Raw genomic sequence first — 18,556 nt, 5'->3', positions numbered from 1 at the left:
TTGAATCGGAAAAAGTAAGCGCTCTGTGGTGTAATGGTAGCACATTCACCCGGCAAGTGAGAGATCCGGGTTCGACTTCCGGCGGAGCAAGTACTTTTTGTGATTCAATGTTTATTTAAATTAATTGCCATTTATACAGTTTAACACACACACACACACACACACACACACACACACACACACACACACACACACACACACACACACACACACACACACACACACACACACACACACACACACACACACACACACACATCAGTATACGAAAGAACGATATAATAGCTGAATATCTATAATTATAGGAGATAATATATTTACCAATTGAAATTATTTCTAATGTAATTTATTCCTTTTTTTAATGAAAACAATTATTTTCTCTACGCCTTCGTTATACAAACGGTATTATTGAGAACATAATGCTGGTTATAGTGAGAAATAAATATTCGAAAACTTCGATTTACTTCACATTTTAATGCTAGTGATATTAGTCTTTAGCGGATAGCTAGTGTAACGGGGTTTGAAATAGAATTCAATAATCTAGGTGGTTAATTATAAAACAGGATGGTTAGTTTGAAGGTGCCAGAATATTCTCGAGAGAAAATTTCCATAAATGTGTCTAGAAGCTGTCAGAAAAACGCAAATTAAACACTTTCATTAGAATAAATTTTAGACAGGAACCATTATTTTCATAGAATAACAAAACAATTTATTCTAAAATGGGTTAAAATCTGGTAAAAAATAACGTTTAACCTACCAACTATTGTTAAAGCTTTTATTTTTAAGTTACATAATTGAATACTGTACTGTTTCAATAACCATGTAATTGGCTAAGCGCTAATGAAGCCTATGACTTGAGAGAAAAATATCACGTATGTCTGTTTGACCACGCGATATCTCGAAAACGAACAAACATACACACGTGTAATTTTTCGTGAAGTTTCTTTTTACAGGTAACCACGATTCCTACAAATATAATGATGAATTTGAATTTGGCAATATATGGTAGATTACGGAAACTAGGTCCGTCCGTTTACTGTGAAGTACGGAGGTTACCACAATGCGAGAGGACCTGCTCAACACATTTAAACTTTTAAAATAGACTTCCTTTCTATATTTTTTTATTTTATGTGATGTCTTTATTTCGCGTGGCAGATGCGAAGTACTCTAATTTAATAGTGCTGGCCACAGCGACAAAAACATTGGCAGTTGGCTTTGGATACACGCCTAGCAGTTACCTCATACATGGAAATCGGGCAATATTATCTTTTCCTTCCTCCTCAGCGTAGAGAGGTAACTCAATTTTAATTGGCTGGTGTTGTTTTTTCTGCATATCAAAGTATCAATCAGCTGAGATAAATAAATAAATTAACAGTTTTTATTATTGTTATTAATATTATAAATTAATTCAAAATGTCGCATTTACACTTTTATTTAATGTATTGCAAACGACGTATTTATGTCACATAAATGATTTTTGACGTTTTCTAATAATATTGACTCTTTATATTGTATAGAAATGATATCGAAAACCATTGGCCATTTTGATAGAAAGCTTATAAACAGAGTCATTAAGCTAAAATGTACAAGTTTTTATACTAATAATACAAGATAGTTTAATTTGAATTTAGCGCCATATGGTTGATGACTATCCATCTTCGGTTAGCTAGGGAGGGTACTACAACACGAGATTGCGTGATAATCTAATTTGGGAGTTGACTTTTAACATTGACAATATTCACCGACGTGAAACTGGCCATAGATTCCATCCATAAAAAGAACGAGTACCGGGAACTAGTTCCTAAATGAATCCTAACCTAGTTCATCAACTCAAACCATACAAAATATATATTTAATTAATAACGAGAAGATAAATACTACAAATAAAGATTTTAAATGAACAAACAGTACTTTTATGATAATAATCCCCTTTTATATCAGCAATTTTCAAGACTATACTCAATTAAAAGGCAAGTTTTGAGAAACACTATAAAAGGGCCCATACCTTAAAAACGTACGAGCCCCGGAAATAGGCGTGGCCTAAGAATGAGGCTTGTATTTTAGTATAGTAGACCATGTAGTGAATGTGTACAGAAAGTTTTATCAAAATTGGCTCGTACGTTTTTGAGATATGGCTGTCCATAGATTGGTTTTTGTCAGCACTAGGCCTATAAAGTTATTGTGGCTCCGGAAATAGGCGTGGCCTAAGAATGAGGCTTGTATTTTAGTATAGTAGACCATGTAGTGAATGTGTACAGAAAGTTTTATCAAAATTGGCTCGTACGTTTTTTGAGATATGGCTGTCCATAGATTGGTTTTTGTCAGCATTTGGCCTATAAAGTTATAGTGGCTCCGGAAATAGGCGTGGCCTAAGAATGAGGCTTGTATTTTAGTATAGTAGACCATGTAGTGAATGTGTACAGAAAGTTTTATCAAAATTGGCTCGTACGTTTTTGAGATATGGCCATCTATAGATTGGTATTTGTCCAAAAATAGGAGAGGTCTAAAATGAGGGTAGTAATATAATACAGTAGACCATGCATTCAAAGTAATGTATTAATTTTAATCTATAGATATTTTTGTATTTGTTCTTTTTTTAAATTATAAAATTTAATTTTAATAATATAATTTAATCCTGAAGTGATTGAACTGGTTCAGGAACTAGGTTAGTTGTAGTTCAGGAACTAGGTCAGGAGTAGTTCATGAACCAGGTTAGGATTCAAGTCAGCGGATTAGTTCTTTTTATGGATGGAATCTATGGCCAGTTTCACACTGCTCAATATTCACCGTATTTTTTATTCGTTACTCTGTGTTTACACTCACTCAACTAGAGGGCCTCAATTCCCTCAATCCTAATCTCTAACATATTTCACACTTATACTCTATTTTATATTTACAGTTGTGTCTTATCTTATTTTGTAAAACAGATCAGAAATGAGAATTATAAACAATCGTAATGGTTATTTTTTAATCTGTTATTTTGTTACCTGATTAAAGTGTCAAAATACAAGTTCAGTGTAGAAATGCAATAGTACTGAATTAGGTCGACAATATTAGATAGTCTGCTAAGTAATATCTGATGTGCGTACCCTAGGACAATTAAAACAGTTTTATGGAGTAAACATAGAAAATATAACAGAATGATTAGGTAACATGCTACCGACCAAACTGAAAGGTAGGTAGTAAATTCTGTAGATATTGATAATGTAGGTAGTAAATAAGACAACAAACAACATGAATAAGTACTTTATAAAGCCTTACTATGTCATCAGTTCATCAATTTAAAATTCTAACATTTTCCTTCTTAAGGTGTTGTAATGCTGGTGATAATTGTGAACTTAAGGGCTGTATTGGCAGAAGACGAGTTTAGCATTAGTAACATATTGCTATTGTCCTCCTAAACAAAACAATATAAGGTTTCAAGGGGGTGCAAAAGTCAAATAAAAAAGTTTTAGAGCATTTAAAGTGGAACTGTTATCTCATTTGGAGTAATATTTCATTGTTTACAGAGTGTCACTCGCCTTATAGTCAGGAGTCAACCTTGTATTTGTTTGTGATGTCAGGGGTAGGGTACGGTAAGCGGACCCAGTGTTTTTATATTGAAGAATGTAATCATCGATACCTAATACTTGCATCTCAAATCTTAGACTATCAATCGATATACAAGTATCAATAGTCCTCAATAACAATCATATGTTTTAAGTTAAAATATGAATTTAATATTTACAGTGATCAAACAAATTATTATAAGCATAATTAGGAGGACTGAAGACGACCATATTTGTTCCTTTCACAACTGCAATTGTTTCTTTCCCGTAAATTTCACATAATGGGTTTTTTGGTAAGAGTCCAACATGATGAAGTCACGAAAACATGTCTTACCATCTTTCAAAGCAACGTTGTGTAGTTTTCTAATATTGACTGCTATTTTTAATAATCAAATGTTACTTAGATAAAAATGAAATATTACATTACAAGTATTATTTGAAACTGTTTACAGTGGTTGATATAGATTATTTAAGTTCATTGTTCAAAATAATTAATCAGTATCGATTGATTATATCGATGGTTATGATTAAGTAATATTGTTTGCCAATTTCGATATAAAAAACGTTTATCGTACCCTACCCGATGTCAGTTGTTACCCTATTCTTGGATACTATAATAACAATAATGCTGAATTCATGGGAATTTGGCAAAAATAAAAGACGTTTTGTTAATTTAAACCTAATAATAAAAGTTAATATTAGCCTGATACAAGTGCCTCTGGCCATCAGCAAGGGCAGCTCATTGTCATTTTTATCTGTTTGAGACATATATTGTTTTGTTCAGGAGGATGATTGCAGTAGGTTAATAATGGGAATCTCATTCAGTATGGATAAAAATCAATTTGAAAATAATCTAAACAAATAAAACCTGACTTTCTACAAATGAATAAATAATGTAAAAAACAAACACAAGTCTAATAAATAAGTAATTAGTAATGTAACCATAATTTCCTAATTTTGTATATATCTAGCATCTACTTACATACCATCTGGTAACTTTAACTTCGGACCACATAAACAGCTGTTCTCGAATTAAAAACAACACACGATTACACGGTAAACTCATACTCTCACACTGTAAAATCACGATGACAAATTAAAATAGAATACTTTAATTTTCTAATATTTTAACTGCTCTTATAATCCACAATCAAACACATAAATAGCCTAACTTTCAAAACTTATTGACTGTATTATACTATTGCTAGTAATGGACGCCATAGTTGATGGTTATCCATGAGACAATGAATGCTACTGCACGGGGCAGTTGTTGATGCTCTACTAAGCTGTTCTGACCACAGAACACAGATAAGCTATCCGGAGCAGAAAACACAAAATCACAGATAACTTGAATCACAGTACACAAATATAACAACAAATACACATTTAAACTATGAAAAACATAGTTATTTGTGATTTACAACCCGTAAAACGGACGTATTTTGGGTTTTTCAAAAACAGTTTTTGGAAAGGTAAAAATAAATTCAAAATGTACACAACATAGTCATGTGATATATCAAATTAAAGACCATGTCAAAAGGAACAGAATGTCACATTTGAGCTTTTTACCTATAATGGTCTTTTAGCTACATTGTTTATAAAAAAGTCATGACCAAGAATTGCCTTTTTGTGGTTTTTAGAAGTCTGTCAATCAAAAACCAAAAGGTAGGAAAATATAAAATTTAGCATTTAACTAGTCTTGGTTGGTAAAACTTTGATTAAAAAAAAATCAAAATCTGAGAGATCAAGATCCAAATTTATTTTTTATTGATTGATTTGAAATGGAATGACCCTTTTATAGATATTAAAACATAGCTGATCTATACTATGATTCAAGATAGACTACTTGTAACATAAATTCAGTTTAACGTTTTTTTTTTTGTTCAGTAGTTTCAATAATGAGAAATATCAATGATTCAATTGTTTTGGTGGCTGCTTATCATACTGTAGCAGTTTGGTTAATTTACTTTATTATTTCAAATGAGAGCTCATACATTTCAAATAGTTAAAACTTTTGAAATACTTCGAAGGTTGCATCTCAAAATCGCGCACACTAACTTGTACTAGTTCCATTAACTATCACCAGCCCATTAACATGTTTTCAATGATTTGTACCTTTGGATACACATCGGGCTTTTGTAAAACGCATTGTGTGCCCAATGAGGCACACTTCGCTGTACATTTCCTTATTGTGTTTTTATTGTTTGCCTGCTTTGTTGATTTGTTAAATATATGGTAAGATTAACCTATTGCAGGCGAAAGACGCGAACTTCATGTCTGACTGTTCACTGGTTTAAACGCTGAAAGACATGCGCTACGCACCCTCTGTTCACCGTTTAGCAATTACTGTTTATTTAGTGCTTTTTCCACTAGAATGCGCTTGGATGCCCTTAGTTACGTTTTGTACTGCATTGTTTTCACAGTAGTAGCTTATAAATATAATATCAGCTAGAATGGTATCAGCTGTTACTAATGTGATCTTCACTTTCAGTTTTGAGTGTAATAAATGGAGGGCGGTCACATTTGTTTACAATGGACAGTATAACCTGTGTTTTTCAAAACTTGATAGATAGTTAATAAAAAGTTGCAGTGGTGGAGAATATGATGACATTGATGATTTGTTTGACGATGAATTAGTTTGTGTTTGACCGTGAATATTAGTTTATAATCCCGAGCTGTGCAAAGCCTTCGACAAGCAGTTCTTCAGGTCAGGTTGTATATATTATGTATATATATATATATATATATATATATATATATATATATATATATATATATATACACACACACACAAACATAATTAAGCAACTATTTAAAAAGTAAATTGTTAATTTAAGTTTTAATTTATCTTTGTTTGAAAATTTTCTACATATTCAGCTGATAAATTTGATTTTTAATTATTACATAGTAGTATATATTTTGGTTAAATTTAAATTTAAAATGGAATTTGTTATAGTTTTAAGGTCATTAAATGTAAATATGTATATATATATATATATATATATCTGTATATTATGTGAGGTTGAGTGGTAGAGAGGGCTAAATAGCCCTAACTCCGCCTCTTGAATAAAGGCATATTTCATTTCATTTCATAATATATTTTGTTTGTATATTATGTATACATTGTGTGTATGTGTGTGTGTATATATATATTCGCTTTCGGCTACGCCTCCAGGCCCCCATGATGGTCACTTGCAAATTCGGGGATAAGCAGTTAAATCCGAGAATTCGATTTAGAATTTGTTGATTTTTCCAAAATTTAACCAAAGTTTTGACTTTAAGGGCATTTTGTGGCTTAACCGTGAGAGATACGAGAAAAAGTGAATGGACCTGTCTTGTCGGACATTTAATTTTGTCTTTCGATTATGTCCTCGGATTTTTGATCTCAGTTTTGGTTAGACAGTACAGAGCTTGGAAAGAAAGTCTGCACCGGTCAGCTCAGGAGTTTATCTAGTCATGCCAGGAAATTCCGCGGGGGATTTAATTTTACCGGGGATTAAGACTTTAGGAGGTTTAATTTACCCAGGAGATTATCTGGTCATACCAGGAAATTCCCAGGACGGGGGTATTGTTATCTCATTAACACTGTCAGGACGGAGGGAAGGTTACGTGCTTCTCTTCTGGGGGGATTTTCTCAAATATACGGGTTATATTGACATAGCAAAACATACGGTTATATTGAACTCGGAGATGAGGTTTCTAAGTTTCGCGTTCCCTGCTGTATCCTTTCTCGAGAATCTTGTGGGTATCAATGCTTCGCTGACGATCAGCCAAATGATGTGTGATATGTAAAATATCAACGGATTTTGTAGGAAAATGGACTCGTTCTCGAGACAGGATCAAATTGGACAAAATTTAGTAGTATAACAGAGGAAAGAATAATTTGAGCTATTCAATTGACAATAATTGACTAAAGTTTTCAATTTGAGGGACATTTTTGAACGAGAAATGCAGATTTTTAACAAATGATTTTTTTTAAAGATCACTTAATTTACAATAAAAATGACACGATGGATTTGTATTCCGTCGTCTAGATCGGTCATAATTGGCCTTAGTTGAATACAAATAAACGTGGGAAAATGCATAGATCAAACTAAAATTTTGACTTTAAGAGCATTTTGAGGCTTAACCGTTAGAGATATGAGAAAAAGTAACTGAAACTTTGTAGTCGAAAATTTAATTTTGTTTTTCCAATTGTGATATTGGATTTGAGCTATTAGTTTTGGTTTAGCCAGTACAGAGCTTGGGAGGAAAGATTGCACTGGAGTTAAATATGTAGGCTATGATCAACAGTTTGGCTGTTATTGACCCCAGAAACAAGATTTTCACATAAAAATCATATAATATTTGCATTTTAACTGGTATTGTGGCCCTACCATTAAGGATAGAGCAAAAGGTCACTAGACCTTTTTTGTACATCGCATCATTTCCTAGTTTTAATTTAAAGCTTGTTTTGAACTACGACCAACGGTTTTGCCGCTATCGACCCCATAAACTAAATTTTCACATGAAAATTACAAAAAAATTTCACATAATCACGTTTTGCGGCCAAACAGATGCAGATAGGGCAAAAAGTCATTAGACCTTTTCTATAGATTATCCCATTTTCTAATTTGATGGGTCAATCAGAACCTACCATCAACCTACCGTTCGGCTGCTATTGGGCTCGAAACATTATTTTAAGCGAAAAATCTCAGGAATGTTAAATATTCGAGTATTTTGTCGCCTAACCATAGGAGATAGGACAAAAAGTTACTAGAGCTTTTTTTTTGTAGTTCACTTCATTCGTGACTGATGAATTTCCATTAAATCCGAGCTAGCTCCAACAGTTCGCCCGCTATCGGGCTTACAAGAAAGGCCTGCAAGGGTAAAAAATTTCTGAATTTTCTCAAATTTTTTAAGGGGTTTAAAAGTAAAAAAAGTCAGATTTTCAGACTTTTCCTTTGAGTCATATTCCAAAAGGTACCTGCGTGCCAAATTTCAAGTTTGTATATATAGAAAAGAATTTGTATATATAGATGAGTCAGTTTCACATACGGCTGTATATTATATGGGATATATATATTTCATGGTAAGCTTTGCAATTTTGTTTGTAAAACGAGCCAAACCATGAAATTTCTAGTGCTAAACCACCAAGTAACATGTCAACGGGTTAATTTTATTAAATACACAGTTAATTGTAGTATAATGTTGAAATTACTTGGTTCTGCTATATTGCTTAAGAAAAGTGTTAAACTTAAAACACTTTTACTTTCTCTTTTTTTTAGTGTTATGAATATATTTTGTTTTAAAGATGTACTCAATCCGCATCCAAACCCATTTTAGTTTTTGTTGTAAAAAAAGATTTAGATGTTTCTAAATCATCTGTCAAAATTGTTTGGATATGTATTTTATCTTTAAAATGAGACAACTGTACCATTTTACCATTGGTCTTATGGGGTTAAAATCAAGATTCAAGTGAGTACAGCCAGCTCCTTATTTAACTAAAATCTTTGGTACTTTGGGTTTATACCGACCACACCAGTATGAAGAACACAAATATATAAATTTATAGAAAAAAACATGATAGAATGAAAAAACAACTGTTTAATTACATAATTACAAGCATTTCCAGGTATTGTGATCGGTATTTTTGTCGCTGTTATCTTATCTTTCAAGATAATCCCGATTAGGGCAGGGCGCGGCATCACATGATTTGCACGGTACATAATTGCCTTTCCATTACCATTCAATTCATATTTCTGATCAGCCCCTCTAGAATTTGATATTTTACTGATAGGTACTATCTCAAGGGATGTTTTTCTTTCGTCGACATCAGCACGGGCTTCGGCAGCACCTTTGGTGGCCAGAGGCACTCGCATTTTGGGTGGCGGAGTGTGATCAAGAATAAAAACAAGTTTTGAGTGTTTTTTCAATAAAGAGTTTAGTTTTAGTTTGGTAATGTTTGTTTTTGTTGAATTTTTATGTTTGGAGAAATGTAGAGGTAAAACACGGAAGTACAACAAAGCGACGCACCAGCTGAACGGGCGGTGAGACTCTGCAATCACGTTATCTACTAGACCGCTCGACTTTGACCTCTGTCTGAGGGTGGGGAGGGGTTTGCGATAAGACAATTACTGTTTTATATTGACGAAATATTGTTCTACGCTAATCTAGTAATCAGTAGAAGCAAAATGTCAAATAATGATTCATGTCTGGGTGTGGTCGGTATAATCCCAAAGTACCAAATCTTTTTATGTAGAGAGAGAGATAACTGTAAAAACATGCAAAATTGTTATTATGTAAAAAGTGTTAAATAAAAATATTATAAAATTCTTAAAGTTATTGATGTAGTTTAAGTTCGAGAAATTCCTTCAAAGAGTAAGCTGGTCTGTCTATCAGCCACTTATGTAGTTTTGTTTTCAGTTGCTTTCCCTTCAGTGACTTCAGTAATTAATTGTGGTAGGCCATTGTGGAGTTTCCGGCCGATGTAAGATGGTTTTCTAGTGTACTGGGTAGTATGTTGTGCTGGCAGAATGAAGCACTTCCTTGTCTGGTGTTGTAGGTGTGGGTACTTGTACCTTTTGGTAGATCTGTCTTGTTCACTCTCAGGATTACTGCTTTAATGTAGAGGTTTACGACAGTCAAAATCCCAAGCAATCTGAAAGCTTCCCTGCAAGGGTTTAAGGTTGGCAAGTATCCGTACTGCTCTTTTTTGCAACATCAATATTCAGTGTAGGTTTTTTTGTGTTGCATATTTTATGGCTGGATCTCGGTTGTTTTAAACTTTGTTTGTGAGTTACAGTTTTATGAAAAATAGTTTTTGGCTCTGGAGTTGGAGTTGCTTCAATCGGCTTCGTGTCTTCATTGCGACCGACGCCAACTGTGTTATTTGATTTAGACCTATCCCTTAATAAGTTCTTTTGCTTTCTCCTTTTAAACCCTGGGAGGGATCCATCAGAGTACTGGTGTATAAGAGACTCTACTATAATAGTCTCAAAGTGTGAGCAAGAGGCAGGCTTGTTGCCTGGTTGTTTTTTGGGTGTCACTGCACAGTTGCTCAGCAACTGGTCACAGTGGATTTCAACAACTAGTTCATTTGTAGATTTTTCTACTGTAGTGTATTGCGTCTTATTTGATTCATTCATTTCGTCAAGGAATGTTCTATTAGGTGCTGCCACTAAAATGGTGTTGCACACTGCTGATTCTAGGTATTGAGGTTTACTCGAAAGTATAGCATTGGTGCTTTCTAGAGTTTTTTTTCCAAACAGTGGTTTCTCAATCTCAGATTGTGATTCTGTTTTTCTTGATTTTATGACTTCAGTCAAGCTCTCAATCTTCTGGTTTAGTTGGTTTATTTTCTTGTCTTGTGTTTTTATTAGGTTTTCCTTTATTGATAATGCAGCCTGATATTATTCTTTGATTTTATTGAAAGTAAAAATAGCATGGTTTACCATTTCTTTGTATTCAATAAAACTTTTGTTTCTTAACTCCTCTAAGCGATTTTATTTTGCTCTCGTAGCTTTGTTTTTCTTTTTCATATCTCTCCAGTCCTTTCTGAAATTGAATTTCCATATCTTTCATTATTTCATAGTTAACCCTAAGTTTGTTTTGTAGGAAAGTGGTTTTTGATTGTCTTTCTTTTTTTACTTCTTCAATGTTATTTAAACAAGATTCTCAGTTTGTTCATCAGCAAATTTTAACTTATCTTCAAACTCTGCTTGAATAGCATTACATTTAATTTTAAGATCATGGATTTCTTGGTTTAAGATATTATTTTTTCTAATAAGATGGTTCCCAACTTCCGCAGCAATAGTGAGGGATGACTCCAAGTCATGGTCATTTTCAGATACATTATGAATAATTTCTGTCAATTTCCCTTATACAGAATTACTAACTAAAGAATTGTCACTCTTCTCTGTTACTACTGACTTATTCAATGTATAAGCTTTACAAGCTTCATTCAATGCCTTTTGTAGTTGAAGGTTTAATTTGTTGTCTTTAAAAAGGTCATTTTCTTGGTCAGTATTAAAAGGAAAAACATTCTTTTCAGAACAAACAGCAGTTTGTTTTGTACCATAAAATATAATGTGGTATTTCACCTTAGTTTTTAGGTGATCAATTTTTTCAATAAAGGCATGTAACCTTTTAATTTAACAAATACAGTTTCTTTGGATTGAAATATATTGCAAATATTACTTTACAATGTCTGCTGAATACAACAGACTGTGTGGTATGTGTTGACTCAGCTGGGTCAGCAGTCTGAGGCAAGGTCACTGGCGACCAACTGTACGTAAAATAATGGCACTGCATATGTGACATCAGTTGTTTGTGTCAGTGTTTAATTTTATGTGCTTACGTGAGATGGGATGTAGTGGATTAGTTCTTGCAATCACCTTACACGTAAAAAGTTTCACTTCGAATTTTAGAGAACTTATAAAATGAGACTCAGGATAAAAATATCAATTTAATTACTAAAAAGTTTCAAAATTTGTTTTAATCACAGAGAAGTTAGTTTTAATACAAAAGATTTTATGTTTTAATGTTCTCTAAAAACATTAAGCTATCAATGTTTTTGGAATCAATCTACATATATTAATTATTATTGGAATTATTTAATATGTAACAACATACAATATTATTTATAAATTGTCATGTCCAAATAGTTATATCCACTAGCATTTGGAAATTTCTTTCATTTTTATCAGATGTCTATATGTCTTATAAAGGTTGAATAATTATTTTGGGATACAGTGTATGTAATTAAGCAGTTTAACCCTCTTTTTAACTATCACAGTGAATGTACAAAATTAGTAATAACTCTGATTATGTAACATCAATACTTAGCAGGAAGTATTGGGATTCTGTGACCTGTGTTCTAAGCTCAGAATCTTCTTTGGTCTGTTCCTGAACTTAACGCTTATAGGAAAACTGCGTAGATAAATCAAAACAGGCAAATATATAATTTAAATTAATTTAACTGCCATGTGTGTTTAAGTTAACTGGTTATATAATGGCTGATATTTGTAAAATGATAAACTAATGACTTTAACAATGTTTACTTTAACTAAAGCAATAGTTTTTATTGCCACTACACCTTATGTGACAATCATAAAAACACATAATTTCTCATTATATATTTAACCCTCTGAGCAGCCAGCAACACAATTTGCGCCTACTCTGACATTTACTATGTCCAACTGATGCAAATCGCATCAATAAACATTTGCTGCAAACATTCACTGTATCGGTGGCTATTACCTGAAAAATTGCATTTAAAAACTATACCATTCAAAGCTCATGTGGTTTTTATTTCTATTCATTTTGGAGCCATTCTCTTTCAAATTGATGCCAGTTTTTTTTTAATAGAGGTGGAAACAGTTCCTAGCACATCAAGGACGGAAACAAGTATGGATTTACTAATGTAAATATTATAAAATTGTACATTTCTGTGTTCAGGACTAAATTGCTACAATTTGGCTATTTTTTATTTTTGGCTATTTTAAAATAAATAAATATATATATATATATATATAAAATATTTCAAAAACATAAATACTTTTATCCAACACTTCTTTGTATCAACTGTTGTAAAACAAATAATTTTGTTGTTTCAAACTAAAACAGCCTGATTCTACAGTTCTTTCAAAAAATTTGGTATATGAAATTTTTTTGTATAAATTGTGACTAACATATTTTATTAATTTTACAAGGGGAGCCTGCAAAACCCCACAAAAAAGGTGTGCATTCAACAAAATATGATGTACACTTGCAGGGTTAATTTAGTCAACACAGAGTATCATTGTTCACAATTCTTTTTACACATTTCTATCATTGTGGTTTAATCTTTCATATTTTGTTAAATGTTTAGTTTAGTATGGGAGGGACTGTTATAAATGATGAAGAAGATTTTTTATTAATTTTAGATGTTTATAGTTCTGAATTATGCAGTGAGCAGTGTGGCTGTTCTAATGGACTTTCACAATGGTGTTAGGATTGTGTTGTATACCAAAACTTTAACACCATCTCTCACAGAACATGCATTTCTCAGAATTAACCATTGAAAAAAGGTAGTAAGTTAATAATTTTACATGATTATAAAAATAAATCTGACTAGAAGATATTAACAACTTGATCAAAAAATTGGCACTCATGGTTCAGTTTTATCAAAGTATAATTGTATTTTCACTTAAATTACTACTAATTTAATATCATTAGAATTCTTTAAGGACACATTACAGAATCACTTCAGCTGCATTGTTAATACTAATATTTTACTTTCAGTGTAATTGTGGAACTCACCTGACTACCAGTATCAGTTACAACTAATTCAAGACACAGAGTTTTCAAACCATTTAATAACTATGGATTACCTAATATAAGTACATCAAATTGTAACAAATAATTGCTGTGGATATAAATAGATTGAAAGATCATTTATGGTGAGCAATACATCATGTTTGAAATAGAGGTTGAGGATACAACTGAACTTAATGAGCCATACTATTGTTCTATATGTAATTATAAAACAAGTTCTGAAAGCTATTTTAAGATACATGTACTGACTCATACGTGTGAAAAACCATACAAGTGCTCCGAGTGTGATTATGCCTGCTCTCGACATGGAAACTTGAAGACTCATATGTTAACTCACACAGGAGAGAAGCCATACAAATGCACATTGTGTAATTATGCTTGCAGGGAAAGTTCACGTTTAAAGAAACATTTTTTAATTCATACTGGTGAAAAACCATACAAGTGTTCTTTGTGTAAGTATGCGTGCACGTTAAGTGAAAATTTGAACAAACATTTATTGACTCACACAGGTGAAAAATCTTTTAAGTGTTCAATGTGTGACCAAGCTTTTGCACTAAACGGACATTTAAAGAGGCATTTATTGACTCATTCAGGTGAAAAACCCTTTAAGTGTACACAATGTAGTTATGCTTGTACATCAAGTGATAGTTTAAAGCGACATTCATTCACTCATACAGGCGAGAAACCGTACAAATGTACTCTTTGTAAATTTGCTTGCAAATCAAGTGGAGACTTAAAAAGGCACTTGCTAACTCATTCAGGTAAAAAACCACATAAATGTCCAAACTGTAATTACACTTGTACATTAAGTTGTCATTTAAAAAGACATTTATTAACGCATACACAAGAAAAACCATTCAAGTGCACCAAGTGTAGTTATGCTTGCAAACAAAATAAACATTTAAAGAAACACATACTTAAAATGCATGAAGCTAAAAAGCTATAATGATTGTATTTGTAGATATGCTTATAAATGAACTTATTTGGTGCCAAGGGTCTAAATAAAGTCAAGTCAACTCACCATATTATATAATGTACATAACTAGTGTCAAATAAAAAACAGAAATAATAATATTAGTACATAATTTTAATTACTACAACGCACTAACTAGCATTGCCAAATGAATTCGCCAAAGGAATAATAAGAATTTTTCAATAAGAAGACTTATTTTTTTTAATTCAAGGTGGTTTATTTTTTTTACTGTTGATAGGTATACTTTCCAAAACTTTATTTCCAAATTTATTTTTACAATAAATTTAAATACTGTGTTTTTCTATGTTAAAATCATTCATAATTATTTCTTGCGTTGTTAAAATGGATTACAAACAAAAACTACATTTTTATAAACAATTTTTTATCACATCCACTGCTGATAATGGCCTTTTGAATTATGGAAGGGGGAAGCAGATGCCTATTGGCATAGAAGATGATTTTTTGTGTGCTATCATTTCCCACAATTTGATATACCCATCATTCCCTCGACACTACTGGTCTGCTTTTTGATATTGATACACTAACAACCAAAACCAATATTCACTTCTTGTTTTTCCCTCTTATGTGCAAAACGTGTATTGTGAAAATCGAGCTAAACTTCCACCCTCATTTGTAGTACACTTGCTCCTGCTAATTGTAATTAAAATAGTTGAAAATGCATGGTTTTAGCAAGACTGTTTTAACCCCTTGTATGCTGTAATGGAATATCGTGCTGATTTAATCTAACTAAAAACATTCTAAGCAGAAAATATCGCTGTATTTTAGAACAACGCTATGTATTGATTTTAGTTATACAAAACTCCATCATAATGCGTGAGAGTGCTTCTTTGGTGTTTTTGTGTGATACAATGTGTGGTGTGATTCATCATTACATCTGGTGGGAGTAACAACTTTGTTTGTTTTGTCTGTCTGGGTGCACTCTCAGTGGAAATACTCACTCGTGGCAATCAGCTGCTTGCATATGCTTAGATTATTTGCAAACTGATAATCGGCTATTATTGACTGTTGTGTGTGATATTATACATTGAAATGTGACTTTATTCGTACTTTTGTATTGTTTATAAAGTTATATTTGATTTGTATTTTTATTTGACAATGCAGTCATGGGAAATTATTATTTTGTTATATCTCGTTATCTAGTACTGTTATAACTTTACTATCATACTACAATTATTATACTTCAATTCAATTTTAGTGTGCCTCTTTTAACTTTATATCTTTTTATATTCTTATCAAAAATACTAAATTATTTTTATAAACAACTTTTATGCTTGTACCTTTTTCGATATCTCTTAAGATTTTAAGATGTCAGTTATTAAAACTTGAAAAGGATTGGTTATAGCTCAGTTATTTTTCACTGTATAATAGTGAGCACTATAATTGTCGTAATTTGTAGTCGATTCAAAGTAAACTATGCGCCCAGAAATAGTACTTAGTGGGATGTCCGAGCAGTCTAAGAGATCTGACTTTGGATCTATGTTAAAAATAGCGCAGATTCACTTTTTATCAATACCATTGACTCTGTACTGTATCGATTGTCCTCCTAATTCTGTTTTAGAAAGGCCTCTCCTTTTGCTAAAAAAAAACACAATGCGTGGATAATTTTGTTTGCCACTAAAAGGTTTCAGAATGGCGCATTCACATTTGCACAAAAATTTTATCCCTAGTATATTTTACAACATAAATCAAAATTGTACAATTCTTATAAGATATTAAGCAATTCCAAGCAACTTTGACTCTTACTCATTTTTTAAAACGCTCAAGATTTGAAGATGGCAGCTGTTCAAATGTTAAAGTACACAATGACATTAAGTCATTGTAAGTAAATGTGGTTAAAAATATAATTTCAGATTGATTGTTTATGCTTCTAATGATTTTTTCTAGTAATGTTTCTAAATATTTAAAAGTGTTGTGAGTGTATGAACATGCCAATGTAGAGCATCAATGTAACATCAGTGTTGTGCAAATTATACTAGCGGTGCATCTTCAGTGTGATATTTCGAGATAAGCAACCACATGTGAAATCTTTCTTCCGAGTAAGTCAGAAGGGGTATTGCATTTATGCTTCTGACTTGGTGCTGTTATTTCTGGCATATTAAACGTTTTTGACATGCAAATATTTTATTGTAAATTTTTAATTAATTGTGCTCATCACGACGGGTATGAATTTAATACTTTTTTTAAAGATTTATTGCAGTGTATTTAGAAGAAATAAACCATTAAAGTAGAACTTTGAATCATACTTAACAGTCATACTAATTACGGCATCTCTAAATAGAAAGATAAACTTAAAACTGAAATTATGTACATGTATAATATTTTATGCAAACTACTTATAACTTACAATACACATAAAAACATATTCTAAACTTTAATAATGGTATTAGAAAAATAATAGAAGAAACATAACACTTTGCACAAAGTGTTATGTTTCTTCTAATGAACCGCAAAATAATAAAATTAATTAAATTATTAATGACACCGCAACCAGATATAAAGTCCAATACAGGGGAGCTGTTAACTAAATAAAAATATTAATATTTAAATGCCAAACCACCTAGTAAAAAATAAATAAATGAAAAAAACTGTGAAATATAATATAACAATTTTAACATTAATGTGGTACTCCTAGGTCTATCAGAAGATAATGCCTAGTTCTTTTTTTCAACCAAACATTTAACATTAAGACACAGCAATCACAAAATGATGCTCATAGAGCCTTCGGTCATGCTTTATTTGTTGCACATGTATCAATCACATAAACGTATTGAATGTTCCGTGTTAGTATTCTTTCAATGTTCTTTGTTAGTGTTCCTTCCATGTTGAGCAAAGCCAGAGAAATCAGACGATCATGGCTAGTTGATTATCTCCAACAATTAATTCTTCACACAATGTAGTGTAAAGTAGGATCATTCTGTGCAGTTTGTTACAGGAGCACTACCATTTACAAGACTGTGTAAATATTTGTGTATATATCTACCAAATTGAATTGCCGTAGACTTTTACAATGTAAAGTAGGGTTATGGTTTGTTTCTACTTCATGTTGCCCTCACACATATTAGACAGGGACTGTAAACTGTACATATTGTTAGATAATAGAATCAAAGTAATCTAATGGACTGACATTGTAAGACACTATTCAGGAATAAACACAACCAAGAACCAAATTGAGATGAGCAATGAGCACGTGGTATGAGACAAATGTTGCCAATGTACAATAGACATTTTTACCTTTATTACCCAAACAAATCATTCATTTTCACCATCATTGTACGAGTGTGTCAAATGCCACTGAATATTTTCTATATTTATTGTTAACACCTAAATTATCTGTTAACGTCAATATTAACTTATCATTTGAACATGTTTAACCTTAAGTTTGACATGTAAATAATTTAATAGGGCAGATATAAAAACACATATTTCTGTTCCTGTAAAACAATAATGACAAAGGTCTATATTACTATGTATATTACTGTCATCCTGTCAAATTAATCTTCTATTGTCATTAGTGAATAATGTACAAAAAACAATATTAACTAGCAAATCTTAATACTTGACCAAGTTATCTAAACAGAATGTGACAAAACATATGGTATAAAATTTCTAAACCAGATTTAAAAATTTCTATGTTGAAATTCTTAAAATTCAAATAGTATTTCTAATAGTATGGAAAACAGTATTGGAGTCTATATATGCCTGTCTGTATTATGAGTAT

The 18,556-nt window shown here is 31.9% G+C and overlaps 1 protein-coding gene across 2 annotated transcripts; it reads left to right on the top strand.

The window, feature by feature from the left end:
- Positions 1–1,208: 1,208 nt before the first annotated feature.
- On the top strand, positions 1,209–15,496 carry LOC124362603 (gastrula zinc finger protein xLCGF3.1-like). Of its 2 annotated transcripts, none has more exons than XM_046817253.1 (2): positions 1,209–1,293; positions 13,812–15,496. In XM_046817253.1, the coding sequence occupies exon 2, from the start codon at positions 13,984–13,986 to the stop codon at positions 14,788–14,790; it is 807 nt and encodes a 268-aa protein (XP_046673209.1). In that variant the 5' UTR covers positions 1,209–1,293; positions 13,812–13,983; the 3' UTR covers positions 14,791–15,496. The 2 variants fall into 2 exon arrangements, with proteins under 2 accessions (XP_046673209.1, XP_046673208.1); XM_046817252.1 differs by lacking the exon at positions 1,209–1,293 and adding an exon at positions 2,738–3,175.
- The last annotated feature ends 3,060 nt before the right edge of the window (positions 15,497–18,556 follow it).

Source organism: Homalodisca vitripennis, chromosome 5 (assembly GCF_021130785.1).
Source record: "Homalodisca vitripennis isolate AUS2020 chromosome 5, UT_GWSS_2.1, whole genome shotgun sequence".
Classification (NCBI taxonomy): domain Eukaryota; kingdom Metazoa; phylum Arthropoda; class Insecta; order Hemiptera; family Cicadellidae; genus Homalodisca; species Homalodisca vitripennis.
This window is presented reverse-complemented; position numbering and strand designations above follow the sequence as displayed.

Coding starts and splice junctions, on each gene's coding strand:
- LOC124362603 (XM_046817253.1), top strand. CDS start 13,984: ATGTTTGAAATAGAGGTTGAGGATACAACTGAACTTAATGAGCCATAC.